Below are 12,617 nucleotides of genomic sequence, written 5' to 3'. Positions count from 1 at the left end.
TTTATCTCCCCCAGCGCTTGGAACAGTGTTTGGCACATAGTAAGCACTAAACAAGTACCGTTATTATTGTTGTTATTGTTGTTAGTATTACTTGTGGGCAGGGAGTGTGTCTACCAACTCTGTTTTATTGTACTCTCCCAAGTGCTTAGTATGGGTCCTGCATACAGTAAGCACTCAATAAATAGCACTGATGATGATGGTGAGGACTAAAGTGCCCGGCAGCCGAGAGCCAAGGTTGTGTTGAATTGCCATAGACCTACGGGGAGTTTCTTGGACGTCTGCCGAAGTCCTCCCCTCCCACACCAGCCAAGTGCGTCCTGCTGGGCCCTTCCCTCTCACGGAACATTGTAAAAGCCTGGATCATTCATTCCTCTAGACTCTAACCCCCTTGTAGTCAAGGAACGCGTCTACCAACCCTGTTGTACTCTCCCAAGGGCTTAGTACAGTGCTCTGCACACAGTAGGTGCTCAATCAATCCAATTGATTGATGATTGCATCTTTCCAAAGCATCATTTTGTTCCCCTCTTCCCACTCTTGAAAAACCTCAACTGACCGTTCATCATGGCATCAAGCAGAACCTTCTCACCTTCACCTCACCTCACTGGTGGGCATTTAATCGGCACTTATCCTCTCTCCTCCCTCTGTAGCCCTTGCTCATATTCTTCGTACTGCTCAAGCCTTCCTCCTCACTATGGCCTCATTCATTCATTCGGTAGTATTTATTGAGTGCTTACTATGTGCAGCGCACTGTACTAAGTGCTTGGAATGTACAGTTCAGCAACAGAGACAATCCCTGCCCATTGACGGGCTTACAGTCTAATCGGGGGAGACAGACAAAAACAATAGCAATAAATAGAATCGAGAGGATGTACATCTCATTAAAACAATAGCAATAAATAAAATCAAGGGGATGCACATCTCGTTAACTCATTCTTGCCTCTTCTGCTGCCATCCTTCCGCACACCCACTTATTCTTACCTGGAACCACTCCCTTCGCTCTCCCCATCTTCCCAACCCTGCTGAGATCACATTTCCTCCAGGGTTCCTTCTCTTCCCCGGTTGATCTCTCCCCACAATACAGTTCCATTCTCCATCCCACCCCTCCTTCCACTTGAGGACTTTTGGGTCAGCTACCCTCTGGGATGCTTACCCTCAACTCCCTATAATTAACAAAAACTAATGGTGCTCGTTAAGCGCTTACTATGTGCCCAGCACTGTTCTGAGCGCTGGGGTAGATACAGGTTAATCAGGTTGGACATGTGGGGCTCACAGTCTTAATCCCCATTTTACAGGTGAGGTAACTGAGGCACGGAGAAGTGAAGTGACTTGTCCACTTAAGTACATATTTTTAAACCCTTGTTTTTGTCTACCTGAAGTATTTTAGAGTCTCTTTCCCTTGGTCAGTTGTACGCTCCTAGAGGGCAAGGGATCTTATGCACTAATTCCGTGGTACTCTCCCAAATGCTCAGTGTCTTCGTCTGCGCACGATAAATACTATCTATCAGTCCCTGATCGAGGGTGGCTTTTTGTCAGAAACCTTTTTCCCTTCTGGGTCACGAGTTGACCTCTGGCTTCCGGTCTATGTAGCATTTGAACAGGAGCAGAAGCTTGAGCCACTTGGATAATAATAATGATGGCATTTGAGCGCTTACTATGTGCCGAGCACTGTTCTGAGCGCTGGATGATTAACGCACATCTTATTCTTTTCTGTTGGCTTGTTTTTCTCTAAGCGGATCCTAGAGGATCGTTTCTGCTTTCAGGTGAGATTGCAGTAAGGAAGGAGATCTTTACTTTGTGTCCAAGAGGGGGAACGCTTGCCTTCTGAGGGTGCAGCTGTCAGCATTAGTAAGTAAGAGCCTTAGTAGCAATATATCTACCGAGAGCCAAGCCCTGTAGTAACCCCTGGGGAGTACAAAAGAAATCTAAGACAGCCTGCTTTCTCTTAAGGTTTCATTTCCCTATTAAGACAAAGAGGAGGATCCACCAGAAAAATAAACACAAGCCCAAAGACTTCAGAATTAACCTTGGAGAAATTTCACCCAGTTTGTCTCTCCTTTCCTCGCGTTTGATTTTCACGGCAGGGGGAGGGGGTCTGTATTTGGTGGGAAAGGGACCTGTGTGTCACGGCTTCAGGCAGATGCTGTGTTCTTTTAGCCTGATGATATTCATTCATTCAATAGTATTTATTGAGCGCTTACTATGTGCATAGCACTGTACTAAGCGCTTGGAATGTACAGTTCGGCCACAGACAGATATGGGGAGCAGTGGTAGGTGGGAAGCCTTGGTAAATGTTGGCAGACCAGTACCAGCCCAATGGATATTGATTATTGTAAGTGATTTCACTAATTCCAAGCGGTTAGTACAGTGCTCTGCACATAGTAAGCGCTCAATAAATACTATTGAATGAATAATAGATGTCAGCAGTGTAATAGAAAGTGTTTAAATGTAAGTCTGCAAATCGCTCAGATCTGTGGTCGGAAAGCATTTTAAAGGTGAATAAATAATGCGGTGTAATATGGTAGAGTCTCACGCGGCAGAGAGTTGCGCTCCTCTTATCTGTGATATTAGCATCGTCCAAAGGAACGGGATACTCGTTTCTTAGATTTTTATTTTTTTCCCCAATTTAAAAGCAGAGTTTTTTGACAAGCGTTGAAGTGCAGTCGTTGGTACCTCTGAGTGCGATCTCCTTGCAGGTACGGTGGGTGATTTTAGGAAAGGCGTGGGCCTGTGTTCCCGGAGCCGGGACCCCGACAGATTGACCTAGCGTTGTCCGCAGCCCCCGGGGATCTTAGGTTCCTGGGTAAGGTGGGCTGCCTCCAGAGCTCCTGTTATCCCAGTTGGAGATCGGAACACTGGGTGAGGCCAGGTCAATCTGGCAACTGCCAGAGGGGCTTTCTGAGCTTTTAGGAGTCCTTTCCTAGATAAAGCACTCATCCTCCTGAAGTTAACAGTCTACTCTCCAGGAGGTTGGAGCAAGTAAGCGAGCGATTGTTCCAAACCCCATCTTGGATCTCACCTGTTTCTTTTTTTTTTTTAAAAAGGTATTTAAAGCTCTGGGATAGATGCTGGACACAGTCTCTGCCCCATGTGGGACTCAGAGGCTTAATTCCCATTACAGCTGAGGTATTCATTCAGTAGTATTTATTGAGCCCTCACTATGTGCAGAGCACTGTACTAAGCGCTTGGAACATTCACTTCGAGGTAACTGAGGCGCAGTGAGGTGACTTGCCCAGGGTCACACAGCAAACAAGTGGTGGAGCCGGGATTAATAATAATAATAATGTTGGTATTTGTTAAGCGCTTACTATGTGCAGAGCACTGTTCTAAGCGCTGGGGGAGACACAGGGGAATCAGGTCGTCCCACGTGGGGCTCACAGTCTTAATCCCCATTTTACAGATGAGGGAACTGAGGCACAGAGAAGTTAAGTGACTCGCCCACAGTCACACAGCTGACAAGTGGCAGAGCTGGGATTCGAACTCATGAGCCCTGACTCCAAAGCCCGTGCTCTTTCCACTGCGCCACGCTGCTTCCTTAATGGGGATCTGTGTAGGTCGGACCGCTCCCGGTACCATAACACTTTTTTTTGTACATCTCTTTATGCTCTGCTATTCCCCTAGCTGTAATTTATTTTAGCGTATGCCTTCCCCTCTAGACTGTAACCTCCTTGTGAGCAAGGATCCTATCTATGGCCTCTATTATATGTGCTTAATACAGTCGTCTGCATAAAGTAAGCACGCAGTGTGTACCGATGAGTGACTTGGTGGTGAATTTGTCTTGTGAAATCATGTCAAGGGATGATTTACTGTTGTTTTTTTATTGTTTTTTTTAATGGTGTCTGTTACGTGCTCACTATATAATAATGTTGATATCTGTTAAGCGCTTACTACATGCAAAGCACTGTTCTAAGCTCTGGGGGGGGGGGGATACAAGGTGATCAGGTTGACCCACATGGAGCTCACAGTCTTAATCCCCATTTTACAGATGAGGTCACTGAGGCACAGAGAAGCGAAGTGACTTGCCCAAAGTCACAGAGCAGACAAGTGGCGGAGCCGGGATTAGAACCCATGACCTCTGACTCCCAATCCTGGGCTCTTTCCGAAGAGCCACGCTGCTTCTGTGTCAAACACTGTTCAGAGCCCCGAGTTAGATATGAGTTAATTCGGTCAGACAGACTGGACCTCTGTCCTCAGATGAGGGAAGACAGGTCACATGGCAAGTATTTGGCAGAGTGAGTATTAACTGTGATATTTCTTAAGTGCTCACTCTGTGCCAAGCACTGCTCTAAGCACTGGGGTAGATACAAAGTATTCAGGTTGGACACAGTCCCTGCCCCAGATAATAATAATAACTAAGGTATTTGTTAAGCGCTTACAATATGCCAGGCCCTGTACTAAGCGCCGGGTGGGTACAAGCAAACAGGGCTCACAGTCTTAATCCCCGTTTTACGGAAGAGATAACCGAGGCCCAGAGAAGTTAAGTAACTCGCCCAAGGTCACCTAGCAGACATGTGGCAGAGCCCGGCTTAGAATCCACGTTCTGTGACTCCCAAGCCCGTTGTCCTTCCACGAGGCCGTGTTGCGTCTCAGTTACTCAGTGAGCGCCTACCGAGTGGAAATAGCACTTAAAGGGTCTGGGAAAGAATAAGAGACCCCTTTCTTCTCCTAAAGGAGCCTTCTAATCCAGCGGGGGAGATAGCTAGAAAACATTATTGACAAAAGAGTGGGAGGTGTAGGAACAACAAAGATTTTTGGTGTTAGCGCAAATATGCAGGATAGAATATCAGAAAAAAGAATCGAACCTCCAAGTGACTGTGCATATATGCAGAAGGGTTGAGAATATTGCAAGTGCTGAAGGAGAAGGTTGGGTTGCTCTGACTCGGGCTGTTGGGAATTATGCCGGGAAGGCTTCCTGGAGAAGGTGAGAGTTTAGGAGGGGTTTGAAGGAGCGGAGGGATGAAGTCTGGCAGGCGGGAGAGTCGTGAGCCGAAAACAGTGAGGTGAGCTTGAGAGGAGAACAGAGGGTGAGATGGAAAAAGCTGATGGAGAGCCTTGAGGCCAGTGGTCAAGGACTTAGGGCGGGTTTGGAGAGAGATGAGTAGCCATGGTGGGGGCGGTTGAGGACTGGAAGAGAGGCGTGCTCAGCGATGTTTCATTCATTCATTCGATAATATTTATTGAGTGCTTACTATGTGCAGAGCACTGGACTAAGCGCTTGGAATGTACAATTCGGCAACAGATAGAGACCATCCCTGCCCATTGACGGGCTCACAGTGTAATCGGGGGAGACGGACAGATAAAAACAAGACGACATAATCACGATAAATAGAATCGAGGGGATGTACACCTCATTAACAAAATAAATAGGGTAATAAAAATCTATACAAATGAGCACAGTGCTGAGGGGAGGGGAAGGGAGAGGGGGAGGAGCAGAGGGAAAGGGGGCTTAGCCGAGGGGAGGTGAAGGGGGAGCAGAGGGAAAAGGGGAAGCTCAGTCTGGGCAGGCCTCTTGGAGAAGGTGAGCTCTCAGTAGGGCCTAGAAGAGGGGAGGGGGTTAGTTTGGCGGAGGTGAGGAAGGAGGGCGTTCCAGGGCATTCCACGTACGGGTGGACGTGGGCCAGGGGTCGACGGCGGAATAGGCGTGAACGGGGGACGGTGAGGAGGTGGGCGGCAGGGGAGCGGAGCGTGCGGGGTGGGCGGTGGAAAGAGAGAAGGGAGGAGAGGTAGGAGGGGGCCAGGGGATGGACAGCCTTGAAGCCCAGAGTGAGGAGTGTTTCGTGCGGAGGTCGATAGGCAACCACCGGAGGTTTTTAAGGAGGGGAGTGACGGCCCAGAGCGTTTCTGTGGGAAGATGAGCCGGGCAGAGGAGTGAAGAATAGACCGGAGCGGGGAGAGACGGGAGGAAGGGAGATCAGAGAGGAGGCTGACACGCTAATCCAGCCGGGATATTATGAGAGCAAGATGATGTTTCAGGAAGATGACCTGGGCAGCCACTGGAGTATCGGTCGAGTGAGGGGAGAGACTGGAAGCCAGGTAGGTGGCCAGCAAGTAGGCCGATGTGGTAGTCCGGGTGAGGTATTTGTTAAACGCTTACTAAGTCGACCACTGTTCTGAGCGCTGGGGAAGATATAGGATGATCAGGGCAGAGACAGCCCTCGGTCCACACTGGCCTCACGATGGAAGTAGGAGGGAGAAAGGGTATTGGATCCCCATTTTACAGATGAGGAAACTGAGGCACAGAGAAATTAAGTGACTTGTCCAGAGTCATGCAGCAGGCCCGCAGTGGGGCCGGGATTAGGACGCTGGGTCTCGGACTCCCAGGCCCGTGCTCCTTCCACTAGGTCTCGCTGATCCTCCAACCCGTGTCGTGCTCTAACTGGGATATGGATAGTGGCTTTTTGGCGGGGGAGGAAGGGGTGGATCTAGGGGGGTGTTTAATAATAATGTTGGTATTTGTTAAGCGCTTACTATGTGCAGAGCACTGTTCTAAGCGCTGGGGGAGATACAGGGTCATCAGGCTGTCCCACGTGAGGCTCACAGTTAATCCCCATTTTACAGATGAGGGAACTGAGGCACAGAGAAGTGAAGCGACTTGCCCGAAGTTACACAGCTGACAAGCGGTGGAAGCGGGATTAGAACCCGTGACCTCGGACTCCCAAGCCCATGCTCTTTTTCCATTGAGCTGCTTCTCATAGGAAGAATCACAGTCGATTGAATGTGAGAGCTGAAACATAGTGAAGAATTGAGAAGGACTCCAAGGTTGCAGGTTTCTGGGACAGGGCAGATCGTGACATTATTGACAAAGGTGGGAAAGCGAGTAGGGGAAGGTTTGGAGGGAAAATGAGAAATTTGTGGTGCCGGTAGGTCATCCAAGCAGAGATGCTTCAGGGCCATCTATCGCTGAACACTAAAAAGTGAAAGCTAGCAATAATGGATGCAAAAAGATTCATTCGCTGCAGTAGTCTTGAAGCACAGGTTCTTCCTATCAAAGAGAAAGAGCCCGGGCTTGGGAGTCGGAGGTCATGGGTTCAAATCCCGGCTCTGCCACTTGTCAGCTGTGTGACTGTGGGCAAGTCGCTTAACTCCTCTGTGCCTCAGTTACCTCATCTGTAAAATGGCGATTAAAAAAACTGTGAGCCCCACGCGGGCCGACCTGATCACCCTAATTATCTACCCCAGCACTTAGAACAGTGCTCTGCACATAGTTAGCGCCTAACAAATAACAACATTATTATTCCTCTGATATAGAAGATCTAAACTGGGTAAATGAAGTAGTGAGAAATGCATTTGTCATTGGATAATATTAGTAATAATTGTGGGATTTGTTAAACGCTTCCTATGTGCCAAGCTTTGAATTAAAACTGGGGTAGAGATAAGTTAATCAGGTTCCACTTGGGGCCCACAGTCTAAGCAGGAAAATTTCCAGGAAAAGAACTCTTTCAAGTTGTAAAATGTAAAAAAGCAGATATTTAGAGGATTTATTAGAGGGAAAACAAAACAGGGAGAACAAAATCCCCATTTTGCAGGTGAAGGAACCGAGGGCCAGAGATGTTAAGTGACTTGCCCAGGGTCACAAGGCCATCATGTGGCGGGGCTGGGATGAAAGCGCACGTCCCCCTGACTCCCAGGCCCGGGCTCTTCCCACTAAGCCACGCCGCTTCTCCATTCTCTGCCTGATTCAACTTGCCATCAAATTTGCAAATACTTGAAATAAAACAATAATTCACGAAGAATCATCGGAAAGCTATAAACGAGGCTACCTCGGGGCGAGCGCTGGAGAAACGAGGAGAATAATGAGTGGAAAAACGTTACAGTTCCTTACCGAGCTGGCATTTTATCCGCCTAAAATCACTGAAGCTTTAGGAAAGCTCCTGGTTGGTTACAAGTGAACTGATAATGCAGATCCACGTTGCCATGGGAACAACTTGCAAAGCTCGTTATAATCGAGAACATCTTTAAACATCCTGGTGTTTGAACACCCCTCCCGCCCCCCGCCATTTTGAGGTGTACATTGAAGCAAAAGATAACCGGATCACAAGTGGTTAATGAGAAAACTAGCCATCCACACCCAAAATATTCATCGATCTCGCTCTCTGTAAAGCCGGCTCCTCTTGGAGAGCCACGCTCTGCTTCCAGAGGCATCCTTAACCAGGGCGAGCCTTTTTCCATTTCTGGGTGCCGCATCTTCGCCTCACAGCGTGTCCTTCCAGGATCGGCGCCTCCACCTCTACAGATTAATCCAGCTCCCTCCGTGGTTGGATCGCTTCCCCCGAGCGAGAGAGCAAGCGAGCAATATGTTTTGGAAAGGTTGGTTTTCAACATGAATGGTGAGTGTGTGCTGTCCGTGTCACTCCTCAGTTCTGAACTTAAAGGTGTGTGTCGGCGCGAAAGGGGGAAAAAAAAATATTTTCCACCCATGGAAAATACCTGGAGGGTCAGGATTTCACGTTCCGTTTAATGTGTTCCGGAGGCTTTCGTATTTAGCCAGTGCATGTGACTTCGAGTTCTCTGTAAACCGGCAAAAGCAGGGTGATAAATATGCAACGCTAAAATCTAACTTCCTCATTTTTCTTGAATCATGGTGTTTTGAATATGCCATTCCTAAACATTCCTATAAATTACCTCTTTGTAAAGCAACGAATTAAATGGCGTACAGGTACGGCCGAGTTTTTTTTGGCCATCTTGTCCTGAAGAAAATTGACATTTTATCTCCTTTGGTTAACTTGGAAAAATCCAATAACATCGAATGAGATTGTTTATTGCTGTTGTTATTACTGTTATTTATAATCCTCACTTTAGGACTGGCTGCTTGCCAAAACTTTGCTTGCGTATTTCCATTATTTTAGCCTCGGGTAAAAAATGGGAGGGAGATCTGATAATACATGTGTTTGTTGTTGGGATTATTTGTTAATAGGATATGAAGATTAATTTTAGGGGGAATCGTCTCTAAAATATATAGCTGAAGTAATTAAAATGTCCTCTAGCCTTGGGGTAGGTTTTTTGTTTTTTTTCGGTCACTTGTCTGATGTTATTTTTAGTCTCAGGTTGTGCCGTGTAGGGTGTAATAGAATGTAGTACCTGACTATAGTTGGACTCGTACATGTAAGCCAAAAAGAGGATCTGGTGTGTATACAAAGTGAAAGCTATTGCTGACAGAATTATTCATTAGCATGATGCTGCTTAAGTAAAAGGAGCACTTTCTTAGTTTGCGGTGATTTTTCTTTTTCAATAGCAAATTTGGAGGAGGGAAGACCATAATGACTTCAGTGACTTCGTTCTCATACTGGAGACACGTGGCTTCTACCACTTCCTCTCACAAACGAAGCATTTTGCTCAGCTCAGCCTCCCCGAAATTCGAATTCAGTACCTGACAGATTGGGGGTTTTGAGACTTTAGGACACGATGAATAGTTGCTGTTGTTTTTCCCAGGCAGGCAGTTTCCGCATACTATCAGAGACACGGGGTTTTCGTCCCCTTTTGGGCTTGTGTTTTGAAAGAATTCTTTTTAAAGTGTAAACTAACTAGAAATTTCCTTCTACTCCTGTGCAGTATCCATTTTAATTAAAAAAAAAAACAACAAAGTCTCCCATTCCCCCTAATAAATATCTGCTTTTTTACATTTTACAACCTGAAAGAGTTCTTTTCCTGGAAATTATTTCCGAGTAATTAATTTTAAGAACCTTATTTAAATCACTTATGTTAATTTAAACCAACCCCCAAAGGCTGATAAAGCTAAATATCCAATTTCATTCCACAAATAAGATAATTAAAAAGGCTCTCTTTATCATCATTTATTGCAAATTGGCAGTAGAATTGCGGTGAGGTTAGACGAGTTAGTCGAACGAGATTCCAGAGAATCCTGAGCACCACACTTTTTTGCCCTCGGTACATTTATGATTTTCCTAACGATCTATTGTTAAATTTCTTCCCTTCTCAGCCCTCCCCTCCTCCCACACTCTACAGAAGGCGGGCTAGTCAGCTGTTCATTTTACTAGTTAGACCAATGAGTAGCTCCTTGGAGGATGTGGAGGTGAGATCATCTTCCGTACCATCCACAACTAAGTTTTTCAGAATCTTCATCGCTAACGTCGCCATTGATTTAGGGGGTTGGAGGGTGAAGAAGGGGCAGATCGGCAGACCTCTTTAGGACTCCTTTTCTTCCTTCCGAGCACTTGCACCATCATCTCCAGGTTTGATCTGTGCTCTGGGGGTCAGGGTTAACTTGGATCTTAAGAAATACTTTGGTATTGATAAAGTCCAGAGGGAGTTCACCATTTTTAATCTCCTCCCGCCAAAGCCTCACCCAAAATGTGGAATTAATATTTTTATTTTTAAATGGTAATATTAAGCGCTTCCTATGTGCCAGGCTCTGTACAAAGCACTAGTGTAGATACAAGCCGATCAGGTTGGACACAGTCCGCGTCCCTTATGGGACTCACAGCCTACATCCCCATTTTATGGATGAGGTATTTGGGGCGCAGTGAAGTGACTTGCCCAAAGCAGGCAAGTGGAGGAGTCAGGATTAGACCCCAGGTCCTTCTGACCCCCCCAGGCCCGTGTTCTATCCAGTAGGCCACACTGCCTCTGTGGAACACTCTCCCTCTCTCTAATGGCCTAGTAAATGCTATTTAAAAAAAAAAAAGGAACCAGTTGGAATTTTCTGTCCTTTGTTGCGCAGCCCAACAGGAGGTGAAGGTTTAGGGAAATTTCCAAATGGCGGGGGAACAGGGAAGGGGAACAACGTTGAGGCCTAATTAATTAATAAAGTTGGTATTACAGTTGAAACCTGGCAGTGATATGTCTTTTCTCATTGCCTGTAGAGGAAGTCTTCAGTTCTGTCGTTCTATTCAGATGTGTGAATGTGCATTACAAGAAGGAAATATTTCAGAATGAGCGTGTCGATCTCTTCCTAATGACTTTTGGTTTAGCGGCCAGCTAAGTACCAGATGGCTTTATTGATCACCACCTCTAAGAAAACACTCCTCTTGCGGAAACTGTTGAGTCAGTCACCGCCTCAGCCAAGGAAAATGGAAAAGCATCTAAACCCGGTGTCTTACCCGCTGAGATATGGAGCATGGAGGGGACACCCAGCTTAAGCGCTTGCAGTAGCTCTTCCTCGATATCGGAAGCATTGAGGAGATGTCACCGGATCTCAAGAAGGAAGGTGAAAAATCACACTCTGGCCATTGCCCTGGCATTTGGTTATTCTCCGTGCCGGCGAGGTCCTGGTTAGAATATTCCAACTCTACTAAGAATAAGAATATCGAGAATGTTCTACTAAGAATGTCGCCAACTGAAAGAACCCAGAGTCTTGCTGGGCTTTCAGACCCCCAGGTAGCACAGGGGACATGGTGAATCAATCAGTCACTGGTATTTTGGGCACGGGTCTGGGAGTCTAATCCTGGCTCTGTCGCTTATCAGCTCTGTGACCTTGGGCGAGTCACTTCACTTCTCTGTGCCTCAGTTACCCATCTGTAAAATGGGGATTGAGAAGGTGAGCCCCACGTGTGACAGGGACTGTGTCCAGCCTTAAGTGACTGTGGGCAAGTCACTTAACTTCTCTGTGCCTGGGTTCCCTCATCTTTAAAATGGGGATGAAGACTGTGTGCCTCACGTAGGACAACCTGATTACCCTGTATCTATCCCAGCGCTTAGAACAGTGCTCTGCACGTAGTAAGCACTTAACAAATACCGACATTATTATTATTATTATTTGTTGTTTCCACCCCAGCGCTTGATACAGTGCCTGGCGCGTAGTAAGACCCTTAACAAATACCATAATTATTACTATTACCGAGCACTTACCCTGTGCAGAACACTGTACTGAGTGCTTCGGAGAGTACAGCGTAGCGCAACAGGATAGATACGTTCTCTGCTCGCGGGGAGCTTGCATCTAGAAGGGAAGTCAGACATATAAATTACAGATAGGTACAAAGTGTGGCGGGCTGATGGGGTAAATAAAGGCTCTGAAGGTGGGGAGAGAGTTGGTCTGTCGGATATAAAGAGGGAGGGAGAGAGTTCTAGGTCAGAGGGAGGACGTGGGTGAGGGTTCAGCGGCGAGATAGGCAAGATTGAGGTACAGTGAGTAGGTCGGTATTAGAAGAGCGAAGCGTAAGGGTTGGGTTGTAGTAAGAAATTAGGAAGGTAGAAGAAGAGGCTGCAAGATAATTGAATGCTTTAAAGCCAGAAGTAAAAGATTTCTGTTGGATGCAGAGGTGGATTCATTCAACCGTATTTATCGAGCGCTTACTGTGTGCAGAGCACTGTACTGAGCCCTTGGGAGAGTACAGTACTACAGCAAACAGTCACCTTCCCTGCCCACGACGAGCTGCTGGTCTAGAGCCGGAGAGAGTGGGCAACCACTGGAAGTTCTTGAGGAGTGACGAAACTTGGACCGAATTCTTCTGTAGAAAAATGATGGAGTCAGCAAAGTATGGACTGGAGTAGGGAGAGACAGGAGGCAGGGAGGTTAGCAAGCAGTGTGGCCTGGTGGATAGAGCACGGGCCTGGGAGTCGGAAGGACATGGGTTCTAATCCAGGCTCTGCCACTTGTCTGCCGTATGACCTTGGGTAAGGCACTTAACTTCTCTGTACCTCAGTTGCCTCTGTAAAATGGGGGT

The 12,617-nt window shown here is 46.9% G+C and overlaps 1 protein-coding gene across 5 annotated transcripts in view; it reads left to right on the top strand.

Moving 5' to 3' along the window:
- Positions 1–12,617, top strand: part of PRKACB (protein kinase cAMP-activated catalytic subunit beta) — a 162,469-nt gene that overhangs the window by 70,344 nt on the left and 79,508 nt on the right. Inside the window, exon 1 of one of the 5 annotated variants that reach the window (XM_029064082.2) lies at positions 8,136–8,304. The exons of 3 other annotated variants lie outside the window; for them this stretch is intronic. In XM_029064082.2, coding sequence (XP_028919915.1) covers positions 8,292–8,304 — 13 coding nt within the window. In that variant the 5' untranslated portion in view covers positions 8,136–8,291. Of the gene's footprint in view, positions 1–8,135; positions 8,325–12,617 lie in introns of those variants that run through there. One more of the 5 variants, XM_029064083.1, reaches the window with a different exon arrangement.

Source organism: Ornithorhynchus anatinus, chromosome 4 (assembly GCF_004115215.2).
Source record: "Ornithorhynchus anatinus isolate Pmale09 chromosome 4, mOrnAna1.pri.v4, whole genome shotgun sequence".
Classification (NCBI taxonomy): domain Eukaryota; kingdom Metazoa; phylum Chordata; class Mammalia; order Monotremata; family Ornithorhynchidae; genus Ornithorhynchus; species Ornithorhynchus anatinus.
This window is presented reverse-complemented; position numbering and strand designations above follow the sequence as displayed.